The sequence below is a fragment of the Echinops telfairi genome, unplaced genomic scaffold, assembly GCF_000313985.2.
Source record: "Echinops telfairi isolate 266 unplaced genomic scaffold, ASM31398v2 ScPeMD7_7410;HRSCAF=8448, whole genome shotgun sequence".
In the NCBI taxonomy this organism is placed as follows: domain Eukaryota; kingdom Metazoa; phylum Chordata; class Mammalia; order Afrosoricida; family Tenrecidae; genus Echinops; species Echinops telfairi.
In genome coordinates this window covers 16,139,419-16,161,533 of record NW_022111310.1, presented here as the reverse complement: position 1 = coordinate 16,161,533, position 22,115 = coordinate 16,139,419, and the positions used below count along the sequence as shown (strand labels likewise).

General features: G+C 43.4%; 1 protein-coding gene across 2 annotated transcripts in view; it reads right to left on the bottom strand.

Annotated features, from left to right (window-relative positions):
• Positions 1–22,115, bottom strand: part of KIAA1958 (KIAA1958 ortholog) — a 130,386-nt gene that overhangs the window by 73,497 nt on the left and 34,774 nt on the right. For both annotated transcript variants that reach the window (XM_004710944.2, XM_004710945.2), the window contains exon 3: positions 15,631–16,825. In XM_004710944.2, coding sequence (XP_004711001.1) covers positions 15,631–16,801 — 1,171 coding nt within the window. In that variant the 5' untranslated portion in view covers positions 16,802–16,825. The remainder of the gene's footprint in view (positions 1–15,630; positions 16,826–22,115) is intronic.

The following is a 22,115-nucleotide window of genomic DNA, read 5'->3' as shown; positions in this document are numbered from 1 at the left end:
GGGTTTCAGATGAGCTCTTCCTTCAGCATCTCACGGTTCTGATAGAGTGTGCCCAAGCTGGCTCCTCTGTCTGAAACACCCTCCTCGATTCCCTTTCCGGGTCAATGTCACTTCCTTGGGGATCTTCCAACATCTTCCCTTTACCCTCAATGAGCTTCCTTGTTCTTTCCTATCATAGCATTTTAAACCAAAAAGCACAACTACTTTTGTCATTAATTGATTAAAGTCTGTTTCCCACTAGAATGTATATCCATGATTGAAACAATGAACAGTAGGCATTTGTATTGTTAAATAAGTAAATTAATTTTTACTATAAGCAAAAATGCACTAGAACTACATGTGAAAAATTTAAAACCCAAAGAAAACGGCAAAAATGAAAGTTACATCCTTTTCCTTCTCAGAAGTTCTAGTATTGCACATTCAATATGTGACAAAAATATAATGAATACCTAGTTGTGATAAGCACTGTTTTAGACACACCTATATGTGAGGGGCTTCAAAAAGTTAATGGAAGATGGAACTTAAGTAGATTTCTTTTCAATACGCTTTTTGTAGCCCTCATATGTCTTCGTCAATTGTTAAAAACAATTGGATTATTATTCCCTCCTGTGTAGACAATAAAACAAGCTAGAGATTAAGAACAGAAAAGAGGAAAAGTAGGAGAAGTTGTGGCAATGGATTTTTTTGAGAAATAAAGAAACTCACGGCGCAGGTCCAAGAACGACCCTTCCCGTTTGGAGGAAGGATGCTGAGATGTGGAAGAGAAGCATCCCCGTGGCAGGTGGGTTGGTGGTGAAGAGCACTAATGTGGGAAACAAATGTCCTGGTCTGAATCCCAGCTCTCTCAACAATGAGAGCTTGGACGAGTTTAACTTTTCTCCGCCTTAGTACCTTCATCTCTAACATGGAACTAATTCTACATAATACTAGCTATATAAAGTCCTAGAGTGGTGAGAACTGAGTTCATCTAAGTAACTGATTAGATAATAAGCACTCTATTAAGTATTGGCTATGATTATTACCAGTTTGCATATAGTAGTCAAAGAGCTAACAGCATCTGATCCTGTGTATGGAAGAGGGTTGGGAGGTTAAATGAGCATCCCCTTAAGTAGCAGTGAGCTATACACCAGGCTGCTAAAAGCAAAGTCAGCAGCGGGAACCAACCATCTGCAGCAAGGAAGAGGCGGCTTTCTGTTCCCCTGAAGATTTACAGCCCTGAAACTCAAAAGAGGTACTTCTACCCTATTCCATGAAGCAGCTTTGAGTAGAAATAGACATGATGGCAGCTGGTTGCTTTTTGCTAACAGTCCATCATATTTTGAAAAGTGCTGTAGCTGTGGTAGTTATAAAACCGTTTGTCAATTTGAGGGGACTAACAGTGAAGTGGTAGAGTCTAGCCTGTCAATCAGGTCATAGCCAATGAGGCCTCTGTGTGGGCATGGCCTTCTCCTGAGGATTCTGAGAACTCCTGTATTCCTCCATGGGGGCGGGAGACACTCTCTCTCTTTGCTCACTCCCTGGGAGACACTGCAGCTGACAAGACACCTGGAACTACCTAGTGCCCTGAGCTGGAGAAGCCACATGGAGACCCCTGCCAGTGCTTCCACCATCACTGGATCCACAAGACTTTCCACCCCCTGGCTTGTGATCTTCCTGCATGCGGCGTCATTGCATGTGTTGCATGAGTCTGAAGAGGACTTTATAGATTGGTATCAGACATAGGGGCTAATTTTGGACTTATGGACTTGATCTTGGCTGGGCTGGGATATTTTCTCAACATTCAATTGCTCTTGCATATAAAGCTCTTTCTTATACATATGAGTCTCCCCGGATTTGTTTCTCTAGTCTACCCAGACTAACACAAGTGCATTCTATGAGTTTGTTGAAACTCCATGGCTTCAGCGATTGAGAATACAGCCACATACAACACACAAGGTAACATCTAATGAAATTAAGAGATGAAATGCTATATAATAATAGCATTTTAATCAGAACCGGATCTTCTGTTAAATTTATATTAATTTACATGGTTACATATCTTAATTAGTACACATCAAAACATGATGGCAGTTTCTACTTGAAATGCATATTAAAGTTAAAAACAAAGTTAGAAACATGAATTATTAATCATCTTGAAACAAAAGAAACACAGATAAGACATAAAAATGGAAATGTATGAAAAGGTAATAAATTACTCCCTTCTCTTCTGAGTTGGACTATTAATATTCATTAGATTACATCCAAGAAATAATAACCTAATAGATAGGAGGATACTAATTTCTCTAAGAGGATCATTGGGTAATAACAAAATGCATTTTTTTAAGTTCATTATGAAATAAAAATTGAAGTATTTTTTTCCATTCTATTAATCATTCACACAGACAAAACAGCAAAATAGAGCTTTTCTCTTAATAGTGAGATAACAGCTTTGTACTGCACAGAAGTTTAGCAGCACCAATTACAGTGATACACATACAAAGGCTTAAAAAACAACAACATCTGTAACATAAACATTAATATGAATTACCTAATAGTAGTTAATATGAATGTACTCCTGAGAAAATATTCTGTAAAATAAAGTTTGGGACATTATTTTTAAGAATGATCTATTTCGATTCAGATAACCACACAGTAACACTAAATTCATAGAAATAGTACATCCCAGGATTACTATTGTTTATCTACTCTGAATAAAAGTAAGAGAAACTAAGTCATTAAGATAAAAATTCTCAACCACAACCAGCCATCTCCCTTACTGTCTTGTCTCTAAACATTTTTTTAGCATTAAAAAATGCCAAGCCTTCCCAAAATATGTATGCTCATTTGCAAACTATGTACACATACTCTACAGTCAATTAATATAAGGTAAATAACTTTATGTTTTGTTTAAATACAAAAATAGAATCTCTGAATGTTTTCATCTGACACCACGCAGACCACTGCGTGGCCAAGTGGAGAGCACCGAGTCCTGTCACTTAGGGATACCGCTTCGGTATCTCTTTACGGATCATCTTCTTTGATGCCTAATTGCTTCTCTCTTACATGAACTTTCACGGGGACTTTAGTAAGCTTCTGCTTAGATCTATCACCCTGAGAGATGAAGACGAGGCCAACTGACAGGCTGACTTATGCATGACAGGTAGCATTAAAGCAAAATTATTAATATTAATGGACCGCTTAAGTGGGGAAAAAACATGTCCCTAATGCTTTTAGACTCTCCGAAATGTGGCAGAAACATGAAAAAATGCTCAATATTACTAGATATTAAACCCATCTACTGCCATTGAGTCAGTTCCAGCTCATGGCAACCCAATAGATGGTTTCTGATACTATAAATCTTTATGGGCGCAGACAGCTTCATCTTTCTCCCATGGGACAGCTGGTGTGTTTGAACTGCTGATCTTGTGATTAGCAGCCCAATGAGTAATCCACTATGCCACCATGGCTCTGTAAAGACATTAGAGAAATGCGAATCGAAACCAGAATGAAACACCGCCTTATATGAAGGTGGCTGAAACAGAAAGAGTAAGATGATCATAAGCGTTGATAAGGATGTGGAGAAACTAGAACCCTAATCCACGGCACAAGGTGCCCTGGTGGCACAGTAGTTAAGTGCACGGCAGCCAACCAAAAGGACAGCAGTTCAAATCCACTTGTTGTTTTGTGGGAGAAACACGTGGCAAACTGCTCCCCTGAAGAGTGCAGCCTGGGAAAGCCTACTGGACAGTCCTACGCTGTCCTGTGGGGCAGCTGAACCACGATGAACGCAGCACTTGGCAGTAGCACAATGCAGATGGGAATCTAAAACAGTCCAGTGGCTGTGGAAGTGTCTCCAACAGTTAAACACAGACTTACCAGATGACCCAGCAATTCACCTCCTAGCTACATGTACAGTCCGTCCTCGGAATATCGATGAGCTTCTCTCCTAATTGTATCACTAAGAATTTGCCGGGGTTTTGAACCGGTTCTGTCCCTAGCTGAGAATGACCCAACATTTTAAGGTTACAGCGATAACGGGGCAGGAAAATTCACCAAAGCCTTGTTACCAGCGGAATCTTCCTTTGGAAAAGAAGGGCAGGGCATGAACTGGACATTGAATGGCAACCACTGGCTTTTGAGCACATCCAAAACAGCCCTGCCCTGCTCAGACATGGAAGTGGGCCAGGCCACTTTGAATACGTTGTTCACTTACAACAAACAGCCTGTCGGTAATCCCATCTCCAGGCTCCTGATCGGGTTCCCTACACCTCTTCCAAGTCTCCTATTCCAGGGCTTCCACCCGTAATGTTTCCTGTCTGCGGCACTGTGCCGTGTTCAGATGTCCAGCTTCACTGCATGCTATGACAAAATCCATGGGAGGACTAGTAGGAGCTGTCCGTAACTCGGACTTGTGCAGCCCGGCGACTGCCTATACACCAAAGAATTGAAGCTGTATGTCTACACAAACTGTGCACACAGATTTTCATAAAAACATTATTCCTAATACTCAAGAAGTAGAAACCCAATGCTTGTGCTTTTGTTTGTGTAACATGAAAGAAATGGTAATCTTACAATTGTCTTGGATGCACAGAAAGATGGTAGCAATAACGCTGATGGGCTAATGAAGATACCCGTGCCACTATTCAAACCTTTTTACATGAATGACGTCATTTATTCACACAAGCCTTAGAAACGGTCTCCCTCGTGCCCCTAAGGTAGCACACCACAACAATGAACCATATTAATACGATCAAATGACAGTAACGGCATTAGTGGTTTTGAATGGGAGAGCAACCTAGGGATAACGGAGAGCAGATTTAGAAAGAAAGGACACATTGATGACCTTGTGAAGCAGAGGGGGAAAGCACCGGTGCCCTGACAGTGACTATCAGCTCTGGCCTGTGCCTCATTCACCTCCTCGGACTACAAGTGATGGAGATCAAGGCAGTCCCACACTCCTAAGAGAAGACGTATAGTAGTAAGCACTGCCACTCAGTCGATTCCAACTCATCGGGACCCTATACGACAGAGTCGAGCTGACCCTTCGGGGTTCTGAGGCTGTAACTTTCAGGGAGCTGAAAGCCTCGTCTTTCTCCCATGGAGTGGCTGGTGGGCTCAAACTGCTGACCTTGCCGTTGGCCGCCTAACCCGTAGCAAAATGCATGACACGCTTTGCCACCGAGGCTCCAGGAGAAGACTTGGCCACGTCAAATCCAGAGACTGGAAAATTCCACTCTGAGCTTTCGTTATCTGCTCAGCTCCATCACTTCACCGCCACCGAGTTAACGCCGACGCACAGCGCCTCTACAGAACAGGGGTGAAGTGCCCCTGTGCGTTTCTAAGACTGTGAGTGTAGGGAACAGAAAACCGGTTTGTCTCCCAAGGAGTAGCTGCTGGTTTCGAACTGTAGACCTTGTAAATCGCAGCCCAACTCTTAACCATTACACCACCAGGGCTCCGGCTCCGTAGCCGTTTGCCAGTTTGCGGCATTTGTGGACATTCTGCATTATTTGGAAATCTCTCAAATCACGTGAAAGTAAAACTGAAATATCACTAAATAATAAAATCAATCCCCTTTGCTGTGGGGCAAATTCTGACAGCGTGACCCTGCAAGACAGTGAAGAACTGTCCTATAGGGCTTCCACACTGTCCATCTTTATGAAAGGGCTTCCAAGCTGTCCATCTTGCTCCCATGGAGTGGCTTCTGGGTTTGATTAGGAGGTGAATCCCAGTGCGCTGAACCACAGGTCTCTGCTTACGCAAGCCAAGCTCACTGGCATCAGGTGCAGGCCGACTCACAGACCTCCATTTCAGTGGTACAGCGTGTAAATGACGTTAGTTTAAAGAATGTTTAAAAACTCACTTTTAGAAGATTTTAAGGCTGGGGGAGAGGGAGAATGAGCTCACCGCAAGGGCTCAAGCAGAAAGAAAATGTTTTGAAAATGAGGATGGCGACCTACGTGCAACTGTGCTCGAGACCATGGACAGATGGATGGCGATGGGAGCGGTAAGCTGTCTTCAAGACACGTTTCCTGAAAAGGGCTGGGCAGAGCATCAGAGAAACCGGCTCGGACCAATCGTTTCTCTGACAACGATCCATTTGTACAACAGCATGCAGTTAGCATGCCGTACTACTTTCACCTTTCAGAAAACAAGTATACAGTTGTATATTTAATTCTTAAAGATAAGTCCCTGGTTCTCTCTAAAAACAAGCAATATTGTGACAATTTTTATTTAAACATGCTCGTGTTATTTTTAGCTGAATAGAGGACGTTTGAAATAAATTGTGATATTGAATCAGTGGCCCGTTGCCTCTGCACTTATTTTTCACCTACGAAAGCCTGACCTTAATTTATCATTGTGACTTAATTTTCTACTTAACAATCTTTAGCCGTATATCATTCTAAAAAACAATCTTAATAAATGTGTTACCCAAAGGCAACCAATTTAGTCCCACAAAGTTATCACAGTTTGATTAACGGCATCTTAGGAAATATTTGAAACGCAGTTTTGTTTTGTTTAGAAACTCAGAATATTCTGAGAGGGAAAGAGGTAGCATTCTCCCTCCCACTGGCGTTAGATCTCTCAGGCACGGGATCCACATTTGTTGATGCTGTATCCCCCGGGGCCCAGTCTTTACTGCTGTTTTATTTCTCACTAATACCCAAGAACTCCATGTTTCAGTTTCCTGGTAGATGAACTCTGGGGTTCAGTGACCACACAATGAATGAGCAGCTACAGCATGCTCTAGAACTCTAATGCCATTTTAGCTTATGATTATGATTCCACTGTAGATCGGTGTGTCTGAAGACCTTCTGGTATTACCTACAATGTTGCCAAGCCTTTAGTCAGGGTGGCAACAGAGGTGCCAAGAGGCCAAAAATCCCAAGGCCATCAAGTTCTGTGCTTTTGTAACTTGTCCAACATTTACCCCTACCTAGTCCTATCCCATGTCCTATTGTGGCTTCATTCGCACACGGACTGCCACCTCGCACTTGGATGACTGCAACATTCTCCACAACAGCTCTCGCGGACCAGCCTCTGCTTCCAGGGGACCTGCCTCCGTGCTATCTATCAGTGTCACGACCCCTCTGCTCACCGCATAGGGCACTGGTGACACTGCAGGTCCCAGGAGACTTTGGGGCAACAATTCTGTACCTCTGGACATCTACTCTCAAGTGACATTCAACCTCCGTGCTTCCCCAAATATTTTACATCATTGTAGGTCTTAAGGACTTTGCTTGTGTTATTCTCGTTGCCCGGAACGCTCTTCCCTCCTCGCCGGTCACTTCTTCATGGATTTCTCTGTACCCCGATAAGGGCTCCAGGGCTCTTCACACGCATTTCCCTTGCACTTCCTATGCCTCTTCCTTGATACTTAAGCAGCCCCGTTGGCAATTTTTGGCTGCTAACTTCCAGATCTGCAGGCCACGCTCACCAGCGGCTCTGCGGGACAAAAATGCCTTCTTCTCCCATAAAGATCCACAACAGACATTAGGACACTAAACCTATACAGGGTCACTAAGAGTAGGAATCAACTCTATGGTACGGAGGCTGGGCTTTTTTAAACACGTACAAGGTTTTAAAGAGTTGCAGGTTTGTCCGCTTTCCTCTCTGGAGAATATCCTGGGGGCAGGGAATTGGACGTTAATCTTTGCATTTTGGGCGAGCCAGCACAATGCTTAGGACACGGTAAACCCCAGTCAAATGCTTGTCGGTGCGTATGACTGTGCCTGGACTACGCTTAGCAGGAAAATGAGTTAGCAGGGAGCACTGTCCCCTATACAAACACTCATCTATCTGCTCCTGATACAGTAAAGGCTTCTATTAACTTGGAGCTCTTTTAAAAATTATTCTCATCACAGGGAAGAGATGAGCCAGTCAGGGTGCAGTATAGCACCCATGAAACACACAACTTTCCTCTAGCTCTATGGTGCTTCCTTCACCCCACTATCATGACCTCAATTCTACCTTAAAAATCGGATTAGACCAGAGCATGCACACGGCTACAGATAAGAGCTTGCAAAACCGGGAATCCAGGATAGATAAACCCCTCACGGCCAACAAAGAGAGTAGAGATACCAGGAGGATTAGCGGAGGAGGGAGAAAGGGAATCGATCACAAGGATCAACCTAGAACCCCCTCCCAGGAGCCGAACAACGGAAAAGTGGGTAAGGGGCAAGAGAGGACGATGTAAGATATGAAAAAAATAATCTATAACGTATCAAGGGTTCGTGAGGGAGGACGGGCAGGGGAAGGAGGGGGAAGAAGTGGGGAGTTGATATCAGGGGCTCAAGTGGGAAGAGAATGCTTTGAAAATGACGATGGCGGCATATGTGCAAATGTGCTTGACACACTGGATGAATGTATGGATTGTAATAAGAGATGTAAGAGTCCCCAATAAAAGGTTTTTTTTAAAAAAATTATTCTCAGGAAAAACATCATCTAAGCTATCCTTTAGGCATGGCTTGCAGAAGAAACAAGGAAGAGAAGTTGGTAAACACCTTCGGTTTCTTCATCTTGGCATTAGTGAATGGCGTGTCGAAACAACAGTCATCACCACTGGCCTTTCTTACGGGATGCAGATAGTATCCCATCACTGACAGTGCCACACTTCAGGAGGGTCCTTGCCGTGTCCTTTTTGCTGATGATGGTGAAGATGCTCCTTCAATTTGTCACGACCAGCATTGTAGACCATGCTTGTCTGATTCAAACTGGCCAAGGCCAGTCTATTTCAGCTCACTAGAACCCAGGATTGTCAATCTTTATTCATTTCCCTTTGACTACTTCTAATATTTCTAAGGTCTCTTGTCACTATTTATCACCCTACTGGTAGACACTTAGGTGAGTAGCCCAATTTCTCCTTCTCCTTGAGTGCACCTGAAAGGCCTGAGGCATCACGGCCACATGCAGCCCTGACCACAGCACACTTTCTCTAGCGGAGGTGCCCTGGCCACCTACACCCCAGCTTGGGCCTCTGGACCAACTACTGCTGGTTGGCTACTGCTGCTCAGCCTTTAGAAACTCAATGTATTTACCAAAATGGACTCTTCTAGGCCAGTGGTTCTCAACTTTCCTAATGCCGCAACCCTCTAAGACAGTTCCCCATGTTGTGGTGACCCCCATTTTCGTTGCTACTTCACTGTAATTTTGGTACTGTTACGAATTGGGCAACCCCTGTGAAAGGGTCATTCGACCCCACAGGTTGAGAACCACTGTTCTAGGTGCTTCTGGTACGGGTGCAGTTGGCTGAAAAGACTGAGGGTCCTACGATGGTGCCCTCACGGAAATATAAACTTGGAGAGCAAGTTTCTGGATTCTCCAGTGGGGAAGTGCAAATACACAAAAGAGGACCTGCTCAGAATAATCAGGTGACCACACAGAATGACACTGTCCCCCAAACAAAGTAGACCCTGCTTGCCCTAAAGCAGGACGTTTGGAAAGTCTCAGCTAATGTGCTTCCAGGCTGTCGATACTGACTATGGGCCACACTGTTAGTCCACCAACGGGCATTATTGCATAAAATAGGAGCCCTGGTGGGGCCGTGGGTAAAGCCTGTGGGTCGGTGGCTTGAGCACACCACCTGATGTGCAGAGAAAGACAGTCTGTTTCAGCAGAGTCACAGCCTCACAAACCTTATGTCACTATGTGTAGGAACTGGTCAGTAGCAGTGAGCGTTATCATGTAACAGCAGAATCGACTTCCCTACTTAAGTATTGAGCATAATCTACTGATGATGATAATAGCATCAACTATAATTTACTGAATGACGATCAAATGATAGTGCTTTACATGCATTTTCACACTTTGACCCCATCACAACCCTGTGAGGCAGGTACTGTTATCCTGACTACAAATCAGGAGACCGGAAGGCAGACAAGTGAAATGATTTAGCCAAGAGCTCAGGACCAACAGGAAGTAGGCTGAGGATTGGCCCAAGCATCTCTAATTCTAAACTCTCAGTGGCCACACTCTGTTCTTCATCGTCCAGTGAGAGCTGCTATACGATCCTCGCAATTTTCACTTTGCCTCACTAATCTTTCAGAATTCACATCTCATGTCTTCCTATAATGAAGGGTGTAATTTTTTTTAAAATCAATTTTTTTCCCTTCCTCCTTGTAAGAAGAGGCATGCCTTTCTTATGGAACAAGGAAATATATCAAACTGGTAACATATTAATCTGTGCCTCTAGAACATGGATGTATTTGTCCATCAAATACCCCTTATATTAGAACACTACTCTTTTACACCCTGGTCTTTGGATGGCACACATAGCAACCACTCCTACCTGTTCAACATAAAGAGCAAACACACATAAATAGCAGTAGATATCTGTTTGCTGGCCACCCTATATTCCCTCTGAAGGACAGTGTGCAGAATGTCCTTGGCAGACAGTCCCCACGAATACCCTCACGCCCTGTACATTACAAGGTAGTGTGCCTGGCACCTGGCACCATACCCTGGTGGGGCTGGATGCCCCTCCAGTGGTTCAGCGATAGCTGTGTAGGCATGCTCAGAGATCTCCAGACCGTGGAGAGGAATGCGCTCCCACACAGGTTCTGTCTACTGGCCATCAAGCACAGCACCACCCCCTGCTAGCTTGGCCATACACCTACTGAAGGAGCTAACACAAGGAAGCCCAAGGCAAAGATGAGAAAGAAAGAAAGAAAATAGACATGATTTGAGCCTGGAGGAAGGCTAGTCTGAAAATGTCCTTAGACCATAGAAAACGTGATTCTCGAAGCTTGGTCAAGTTTCTTGGCTTGACAAGAGAAACCCATTGTTTACGTGCGTCAACACAGACCACGTAGCAAAAGTTATAAATATTTTAGTCCATTTGAAAAACTCACTGAACTCAATTTTATATCAATATTTTTCCAAAGATGATCCTATTAAATGTTTTACACGATACTCTTCTTTCTCTCTGAAAGCATTTTTTCCCAACATTTTGCTGTGAATTGAGTGAAGGTTCACAGAACAAATAAGTTTTCTAATCAACAATTCCTTTACATTTTGCTCCATCTCAATCTGTGCCATCCTGACAATGTCACAGCACTCCGTCTACTTCCTCCCTGTGCCTCCGTTTCCATTCCTGCTTCTTTCCGAACCTCGTCACATCGTCCCTCGGAAATGCAGCCTTTTGGATCTCAAATGGCTGCTTGTTCTCCGGTGTTCCTACCCGTTATTATTATTCTCCTAGATGCCTGCCTATTGTTAGGCCAAAAACTGAGCCGTGGGGGTGAGCTTATTTCCAGACCTGCCTAAATGTGTTTTCTTTTCTATTAATTAAACAGAAAAAATTAGATGGGAAAAAAATGATCAAAAAAGAAGTATGAATCTAGAAACAGACCCATAGATGAATAAAAATGTGATGTATGAATCAATTAATTTAGAAATGGAAATTATTCCATAAAGTTTGTTGGGACAGTCAACGACCTGGAAAAATAATGAGGTTCCACTCTAATATATATTCTAATCCTCACTCTAGTATATATTCTAATCCTAGAGCTGAATAGAGAGAAGAATGAAGAACTAGAGGAAGGCGGAGGTAAATGTTTACCTGCTATCCAGGTGGAGAATGACTTCCTCAGCAAAATAACAAGGGCAAAAAAGATCACTGGAAAACCATAGATGAGGAAGCTTCAAAATATTTGTGGGAAGAAATACGTTTTTCCAAGGCCCCGTAAAGGCCCCCTCACACTTCAAATAAATAAAAGTTTTCTAAAAAAATAAGTCATCATTAAAATTAAAAGCTAATGGGACAACAAATCTCCAATATGTATGGCACATTAACATTTCTAATATATAAAGAACACCTGAATCTCTCAGAGAAGGATAAATATGTGTACTTTCAAGTTTATATCATATTACGCAAGTAGATTATCTCCTACAAGCGAGCATGTATTATGCTCTGTATATTTAAAAAGCATCATATACCAAAATGCATTGCTTGCCTTCTTAAAACTTCTAGGAAAAGACTGATTACTACAAGAGGTCTTCACACAAAAACCGCAGAGGAAGATGTGTACCTTTGAGAAACATACACACACATGCACATTTTTTTAAAAACCGTAACTCATGATTTCATTTTCACTATGACAAATGGCCTGACTTTACAGTAAAACCTCAAAAGTTAATGGAATCCAAGCTAGTGGTAGATAGTCAATAATTTCCCCAATAATAGATGTTCTCTTTTCTCATTATGGTTTGCGAAGATTTAGATTGAGCAGTATGACAACGTTGACTTGAAAATTAATGATTTTATCACATCTTGATTAACATTTTATGGCTGCGAGTTCTGAATAGAAATAAAAATGATTTTTTACTACGGAAACAGAATTTAAATGGCATCAGCAAAACTCAACAAAAATGGAGTATTTTCTCTTTGTTTCTGGCTTACTCAGTTGTCACTTGTCACCTTATTTATTTTAGAAATACCAGAGACATGCAGTATTTCTATTAATGACTTGGTAAAGACTCCAGTTTATGCAGCATCCATTTCTAAAATGTCTCAGTCAGCTTCCACCACTTCTGTCCAAAATCTGCCCTCCTGGCTTAGGCTTGAGTGAGCTTTACATTAGCTACATGAGGTCTACTGCAGTCATTCATGTACATTCGGACACGCTGGATTCTAAACTTTTAAAATCTACTTTTAGAATGGAAGATGATCTGCTATAAACAAACATGCGGACACAAATAAAACCTGAGCTTCACGTATCAAAGTAAGTTTTAAGTTAACTCTATACACAGCTCACAAAAGAACTATATCAGTCAGACGTTGACTTGTCCCATTCAGGTCTCCAGTCCAAGCAGTACTTTGCTAAAGCTAGTGCTGTCTCAGCAATAGAATAGCCTTCCAAAGAAAACTAGATCCAAACAACAGGATCATTCCTTAGGAAATTCTAGGGCATTCCTACTCCCAGTTCTTGTTTTTCCAAAAGGTCAGTTCCAAACTGAAACGATCCTTTTTTGAGAGTTAAGTCAAATCAGTTAATGGTTGTATATGGAATGCGCTGTTTTGCTGTACCTACATTTTATAACCATTACGACAAATGTAATTTCAAGGCAAGAAAAATACCCAGCGGAATATAATCTACACATAATCAACAGGCTAAATTGGTTTCATTTCCATATAGAATAAAGTTCTTTCCCCAAATAACCATACAGTAATATACTGATATACAATCTAATGAAGAACCTCAGTGTCTTATTTCCTGCCCACGATGCAGGCCTAGAACAGGGCTGAGTGAGTGGCGGACAGCTACAACAGAAACAACAAGCTTCTTAAGCTGCCTGGGTATGCAGGCACATTTCCAAAATAAGATTTCTGAATTCTGCCTTTCAATATAAATTAAATGAGAATGGAGAAAACACTGTCAGAAGAAGTTCGCTGTTTCACACACACACACACACACACACACACACACAGCAGAGTCACAGACATTTAAATGAAAGAGGCTATGCTTATCTTCTACCTGAACCTAGAGTTGGATTTCCTAGCACACACACGTTCACAGGCAGCTTGATAAAAGGAAAAGAAAGTTAGTCAAAGGTCAAACTCCGTGAAAGGGAGGGGAGGAGGGGGGGAAGAAATGAACAGAGATGGCCTATGGGTGGGGACGCTGCATTTACAGATCACATCCACGGGGCTTGTATCTGGAACATAGAAAGAACTTGTCCCACAAAGCAATAAACAACCTCAGTGAGAATGGGCAAAAAATCTAAATAGCAAAAAAATGTCTTAAAAGAAGGGACACAAACGGCCAACACAAGTCCTTACAAACAAAGACTGTCAACCTCACCTTCAGTAGGGACGTGCAAGTCAAACATCATGAAATACTCCTTCCCGCCCACTTAGACAGCGGGGATTATAGGGAGCAAAAGGGCAATAGGGAGAAATGTGGACCATCAGGGCCATGTGGAGAATTTGCAACCCTCAGATGTTGTTGGTAACAGTGCAGCTACCTGGGCAAACAATTTATTGGTCCCTATAAAAGGGGACTACAGAGTTACCATTTGATTCAACCATTCTACTTCTGGGTCATTCTCCAAGCAAAATAAAAATACATGTCCTCTCAAAAATGTGTGCATGAAAGTTCAGAGCAGCATTACTGAAAATAGGAAAAAAAGATGAAACCATCGAAATGTTCGTCAACTGATGGAAAGACAAACAAAATATGGAGACAAACAGCCACACAATGCAATAAAAATAAATTTGGCAATAGCTAGGAACGACACTAATACAACTGTAACACATCGATATACCTTGAAAACATGCTAGATGCAAGAAGCCAGTCACAAAAGGCCACATATTGACCCTATTTTATAAAATGGGCCAGCGAGCCGAATCTGAGGAAGCCAAGCATGACGGTGGATGGCGGGAGGGGTCAGAAGGACCGCTGATGGGGGCAAAACCGTCTGCTTGACACGTGCTCAGAGAGACCGTGGCCGAGGATCCACAACTCACAACAGACGCAAAATAACAACGCTTTTGTTAGAGTGAATCTTCTGATACGGAAACTATACTTCAATGACACTGTCAATAAATAAATATGCTGAAAAGTGTAATTCTGGATAAGGATATGAATATTTTCCAGTTATGCTTTATCAATGCAATCATGATTGTGTTTTTTAAAAATCATAAATGGAAGAAATTTGGAGGGGAATCATACACTTGGACACTAAAACTGGGAAAGAAAATGGGTAGAGCAACCTCTAGGAAGTTAAACGGGTAACAGCACAGGTGCCCGGGGCTTCCAGAAGGCTTTTCCCAAAATACTTGACTGCCTGCCTGGTGAGAGACCAAAGGAAAGGAAAAGGCCGGCGCCAGCTGCCGGCTCTCTCAGCGCGCCCCAGGTCTGCGCGGCTCTGCTTGGCTTCCACTGAGGGCCTACTTGATTCGAACCCTGGACTCAGAGGCCTAAGAATCCCCCTAGGCCCTTTGATGCAACCATGGTCCAGATAAAACAAATACAGTGCTGGGGCTACAGGAGAATGGACCGACAGAACTCGTCCAGCTGTGTCCTTCTCCTCTCAAGCCATGACAGCTAGGCCCGCACACTGCAGAAATACAAAGTCATGTGATTCTTCTAAATTCTGAGAATAAGACAAAATACTGCTTCTAGAATTTGCTGTGGCTTTTAAAAACCTGGGGCTTTTGTTTTTGTTTTGTTGAACGGCTACATCTACTAAAATGAAGAGAACTGCCAAGTGGATGCCGAAATAAATAATCAAAACAAGGGGGAAAACATGAGGTCTATTGTCATGACATGCCTAACCTATTATTATGTTGGGTTCACACAGCAACCAAATTAAGCAAGCTACTGACAGGAGCATTAAAAAGAAAATTCAGAAGTAACTTTGTGACAGGAAAATGTAGCTTCAGGTGGTCTCAACCCTAAATCTGGCGGGCAGCACCTGCAGCATCATGCTACAGCAGTCCGCTCGGCACCAGAGCACACCTGGAGAGCTGGGCTCAGGTCGGGTGACCCGCTTTTCTAGTCGCACCTGAATATAAGAGGCCACGTCAAGCTCTTCCTGGTGATAAAGCCTACACTCCCGCAAGCTGAGCCCAGGGTTTTCGAAGGGCCGGCGGCGCAGAACTCTGGGTGGATGTGGACGAGGGACTCTGTGTCCCCTCCCGTGCCATACCTGGTATGCACTGCGCCGTGGCCTCGGTGGTGACGGCTGCAGAGACCGGGGGCTGCTGCTGGCTGGAGCTCACTTCCGGCTCGGTGTGAACGGAGGGAGAGAGGTCGACGTCACAGGAGGACACCTGGCTGGCCAGATGAGGCAGGAACTCCTCCGAAGCCACTTGCCCATCCTGCCCAGGCAGCTGCAGGGCCGACAAAGGGATGCTGATCTGTGTGTTAGGATGGGATGTGCTCCCGGGCATCTGCATTGCCACCTGCTGGTTGCTGCCGTGGGAACCAGAGGGTGCTCTGCTTGGTGAAGCCAGAGAGACCCTGGCAGTCTTCTGGGCCATTGGTCTGGAGCTGACCGAGGGAGAAGCAGACACTCCATGTGGGTCCGCCTCTGTGCTGATGGCTGCCGTGACGTGGGGCATCAGCTTCGCAGGCCCTCCACAGGAGGGGCCAGCGTGAGTCTGAGTCTTGGGCTTGGCCATCTGGGTCAGAGAGAGGGCGGGCCCATCCACGCCTCCCGTCAGCTCTGCGTTAGCCACAATGTAATAATCTTCGGGAATCTCCTGTTTGATTTTCTTGATGATGACATCGCTGCTGCTGTCATCAAGCAGCCGAGCCTGGGAACCGGAATGGAGGGAAGACGGGGTCACACCAGGCCTTTTCCGAGCGATGCTTGGGGGCCTTTGAGTTTGGGGTTCGAAGTCACTGTCTTCATCCGTCACGGAAGACTCACACACCATGTCAAACAGGGTGTTGTCATCCTCATCCTCCTCAACGGCGTCATCCAGTTCAGAGGGCTCGCTGCAGTAAGAGAAGTCACATGAGTCTCTGGTCCTGTTGCAGTCCAGCTTCGCTTTCCCGGGCCTCCCCGGGTACCTTTCCACGGGGCTGGTCTGTGTCTCCGAGGGCACCCCAATGATACTGGGACTATCCGAGTTAAAACTTCGGTTATCCTGGAAACAGACCCTCTCCTGGGACCCAGCTCTGCAAGTAGCCGTCAGTGGCCAGTGGTAAGCGTGGCCCGCACTGCAGCCCCACATTGCCGTCAGGTTCCCATGGGAACCTTCAGAAAGCAGGTGTTTCAGATTTGGAATGAGGCTGCAAATGGTGCCGTGGCTGTGGGCCCAGCTGACCAATTTGGACAGATTCTCCGATGAGGTGTGAAGGCAATCCTCCATGATCCAGGATCAGCAGCGTCTCTCCTGGAGGGAAAGAAGCAGAGCAAGAGACATTACCACCCAAGACAACCCCACGTTTCCATGACTGCAACTTCCTCCTCCTCCGACGATGACCACCTGGTATCAAAAGGAAACGCGTCTCCAAGCTGCACCCAGTTAACATCAGAGCGTGTGGCGGCAAGGGCTGTAAGGGAACCTGGGAAAAAGTGAAAACAGCCCGTGGTCGTCTGGAGAAGTGTGTTGTTCTTTCTCTTTCTCGTGATGGTGATTCCTGCATTCGCCCTCCCCTCTAAAAGAAAAAAAAAAAAACCACAGAAAAGAAGGAAACGAAAAGGAAACAATTATACTAAAACAAGGAGAGGAGCCTTTGCACGGTGCATCTTTACTCCAAAGGCACAAAGAAAAAGTTCAGTCGGCCTTGTGCTAATGCATTGCACACAGTATTACTTGTATTGACCAAGAGCATGAACTTTCAACTTTGCCCTTTATCATCAGAAGGTTCATTACTAGAAGCAGAGGCCTGTGTTCTTTCTATGAGAACTGGTGACTTCATGTGTTTTCAACTTTAATCGATTGAAAATGAGGTATAATGATGAAACACTGCCCCAAACCTTTTCGCCAATGCCCTGTACCCCCAAAACTATAGCGCGTCTCTCCTCTTATACCTAGGTTACTTAAAAAGCACGTTTTCATGTTTGGCTAGTTAACTGTGTGTGACAATTACCAAAGAGAGATAAACACATTTTGGGGAGACCAAAAACATACAGTATGTTTCTCTCATAGTGGATTTCACAAATTCTTGGGAGAGCTACAATTTCATGTCAGAATATTCTTTCACTGCTTCATTCTGATGCAATAAGAACGTGATGACGGCGCAGGCGGGGCAGTGTTTGATCCCACTGTCCCCACGGCGGCTCTGAGTCGGAGCCAACTCAAAGGACCTAAGATAACGAAGACGACAACAACACTTGGATGAAGGAGCTACAACAGCTCAAACAGTCTGTAAAATGTGGCCTAATCAGAACACAGGAGCACGTGGAATTCCAAAGAGCTCAGTGTTCCTGATAAAAGTTACTACATAATAATAAAATGGTACCTTTGGTAAAGGGCCTACAGTCAGGGATGGGGTATGGAGAATACAAAAATTAGGAGAAATAAAAACCAAAGTGGGGGAGGGAGGGGAAAAAGGAGGAGCTGCTACCAAGGGCACAAATAAAAAATAAATGTTTAGAAAAGGATGGCAACATATGTACAAATATGCTTGATACAACTGATCCATGGAATGCTGTAAGAGCTGGAAGAGCGCCCCTCCCCCCCCAAAAAATGATTTTTTTAAAGTCGATAAAATCATGAATTTTAATAAAGCCTATCCATTTAATTCTATAGTATGCACCAACCTTTGAGAACTAACAGGCACTAATACTAAATTGCTTCTTATTACATTCTGAAATTCACTGGCAATCTCGTGAAGAGACTCTTAAACTTTGTTTAAGTACCATCAGATGAAAATATTTCTTCAGTATTAGTATTAATATATACCAACCATATCACCAACGCTAAATGGTGAATGTATTGATTCCAAACTAACTACGGATTATCTATATATACTGAAATAAATGTCAAGTTTAATACAAAAATGAATAAGAAAGTATTCAAACTGCTGGGGCAAACTAGTATTTAGAGTTTACTGGGTCTGATGATAAGTTCTATGGTGAACAATAATGCATTTACTACACCTCAAGGATTTGAAAATACACATCAGATTTATATTTCCTTAGAGCAATAGTTGGATTGGACAATCACCTTTATGTTATCAAGTGACATGGCATTGAAAGCTGAAATTCAAGGAGGGCTGGCTGGCTGGCAGTTTAGGTGGTGAGTGTGAGATCTGATTACTCTAGGTGAGCAAACAAAGCTATAAGGTTATCAAAACCACACGAACTGTTAACTTGGGCAAGTACACACCAGGTATCTGCTGTTGTTATTCAGTTCCAACTCAGGGTGACCCAGAAGGAACCATCGCCCAGGCCTGCGTCACGGTCGTAACCACGGAGATACTGCAGTCCACTGTGGGAGCCACTGTGGCCATCATCTCACGGAGGTTCTTCCTCTTTGTGCTGCCCCTCTAACTTTACCAAACATGAAATTCTGCTTCAGGGGCCGGTGCCTCCTGACAGCATGGCTCACGTCCATGAGCTGAAGGCTCGCCATCCCTGCTTCTAAGGAGCATCCTGGCGGATTTGTTGTTCGTTCTTTTGGCAAGCTAGGAGAGTATATTTAATAGTCTTTGCCAAAACCACAATCCGAAGACATCTATTCAGCTCTGGTCTTCTTTAATTCAGCGTCTCGATTTTACATGCATATGAAGCAATTTAAATTCACATGACCCGCGTCAGACACACTTTAGTCCTCAAAATGTCATCTTTGCTCTTTAACACTCTAAAGAGTTATCTGGCAAATCGGCGCAATGGAATAAAACAAACGCCCGGCCATCACAGATTCTGACTCAGAGCATCGCTCGACTGCGGCTTCCGTGGGCATTGACTGTGGATCTCAGTAAAATGAATTCCATGACAACTTTAATACGTTCTTCTTATCATGTTACTGTCTATTGGTGCAATTGTGAGGATTTGTTTTATTTATATTGAAGTGTAACCTATATAGAAGGCTGTACTTATTAATCTTTATCAGTGCTTTAAGTCCTCCTTGCTTTAAGCAAGATTACATCACCAACATATGGTAAATCTTGATGCATGTTCTTCTGCATATATTCAAGCTTCTCAAATTATCTGCACACAGATCAAAATGATACAACCCTGACACACACTTTTCTTGATTTTAAACCAGATAGTATTTCCTAGTTCTGTTTGAACAACTGCCTCTTGGTCTACGTACAGTTTCCAAATAAACACAATGGAGTGCTCTGGAACTCCATTCTTCACAATGTTATAACTAATTTGTTATGATCCATACGGTTGAGCGCCTTTATGTCATCAATAAAACACAGGCAGCCATCTGTCTGGTATTCTCAGCTTTCAGCCAAGAGCCATCTGTCATCAGCAATGATAGTCTTCATTCTGCATCTGGCTTAAATTTCTGGCAATTACCTATGACTGCACTGCTGCAATGGTTTCTGAATTATCTTCAGCTGTGTTTTATTAGTGTGTGATAATGCTACTGAGCAATTTCCAATCCGGTTGGTTCACCTTTCTTTGACATGGGCACAGATATGGCCAGGTAGCTAGCTGGCTTCCAAACTTCTTGGCGTAGGTGCTTCTTCCCAGGCTGCATCGTTTGTCAAAACTTCTCAATGGGCACTGTCAATTGCAGTGGTTTTTTTGCCTTCAATGCAGCTTAGACTTCTTCCTTCAGTATTTCTGGTTCTTGATAAGCTACCGTATATAGTAGAGCATAAGCCAACCCGACTATCTGCCGAGGCACCTAATTTCACCGCAAAAACTGCATAAAAAATATGCCGGAAACACTTGGCTTATACTTGAAAATATACGGTAATTCTTTTTTTTTTAATTATTTTATTGGGGGCTCGTACAATTCTTGTTACAATCCATACATACATCCATTGTGTCAAGCACATATGTACATTTGTTGCCCTCATCATTCTCAAAACATTTGCCTTCTACTTTAGCCCTTAATATCAACTGCTCATTTCCCCCCTCCCTCTCCCCTCCCTCATGAACCCTTCATAATTCATAAATTATTATAGTTTTGTCATAAGTTACACTGTGCAACATCTCCCCCCGCCCTCTTCGCTGCTGTCCATCCCCCAGGGAGGAGGCTATACGTTGCTTCTTGAAACTGGTTCCCCCTTTCTACTCCACATTCCCTCCACCCTCCAGGCATCGCCCCTGAAGGAGTCATCATCGGTCCTGGATTCCTTGTGTTTCCAGTTGCTATCTGTACCAATGTACATCCTCTGGTCTAGCCAGGTTTATAAGGCAGAATTGGGATCATGATAAGGGGGGGGGAAGCATTTAAGAACTAGAGGAAAATTGTATGTTTCATCGTTGCTACCCTGCACCCTGACTGGCTCATCTTCTCCCCACAACCCTTCAGCACGGGGGTGTCCAGTTGCCTACCGATGGTATAGGTTAATTCTTAAAAGGAGTGAATGCAGGACAATTCTTTTTGCTGTAACTGTGTATTCCTTCCATCTTCTTTCTGTGTCATCCAACATTTTGCCCATAGAATCCTTCAATATTGCAACTCAAGGCTTGAATTTTCCCTGTGGTTCTTTCAGTTTAAATGCCGAGCATGTTCTTCCTTTTTGGTTTTCTAGCTCCAGGCCTTTACAACCTTTATTAATTATTTTTTTTTATCGTTTTATTGGGGGCTCATACGACTTATCACAATCCACACATACATCAATTGTTTAAGGCACATTTGTACATTCGTTATCCTCGTCATTCTCAATTTACAACCTTTCTTATAACACTTCATTTTCTCTAGCTTTCCTTTGAAATTTTCTGTTCAGTTCTTTTACTTCATTATTTCTTCCATTTGCTCTAGCGACTTTATGGTCAAGCAGAGTCTGTGCATTAATATTTATATTGAGATCAAAATGTTAAAAACCATAAATATAGAACCAGACTTTCTACCATTAAATCCACCTGTGCCATTAGAACCACCCCCAAACCGAACTCACTGTCATCAATCTGCCATCAAGTCTGTCTCGTACCGACCCAATGTGGGGTTTCCCTGGCAGAAATCTTTACGAGAACAGTCTCGTTTTTCTCCCATGGAGTAGCTAGCTGGTGGTTCTGAACTGCTGATCTTGCAGTTAACAGTCTGATGTTTATCCGAGAGAAACACAATACTGACCACACATCAGAATAACAATGTAACATTGTTAGTAAAGCTACTAATAAAGTGTATTGAAACTTTCTTTTCAATTTGCCAGGAAATATTCTAGGGCTTGATATACATTCCCTCATTCCAATAACTCTAAGTAAATAATTTTTCTCATTACAAATAGGTAGTTTAGGTCACTTGCAAGGTGCTCTGATGCCACAATGGTTAAGAGCTCAGCTGCTAACCAAAGGTTGGTGGTTCAAACCCACCAGCAACTCCATGGAGAAAAAGTGCCGGCAATGTGCTCCCACAGATGACAGCCTAGGACACCCCACAGGGCAGCCCTACTCTGCCAGGTGGGATTAACTTGACGGCACGCCACAACAGCAGGCCACTTGTACAAAGCAAGTGACAAAGCCAAGAATATAAACTTTACCTTACTCCAGAGCAGCGGTTCTCAACCTGCAGGTCGCAACCCCTGTGGGGGAACCTTCCACAGGGGTTG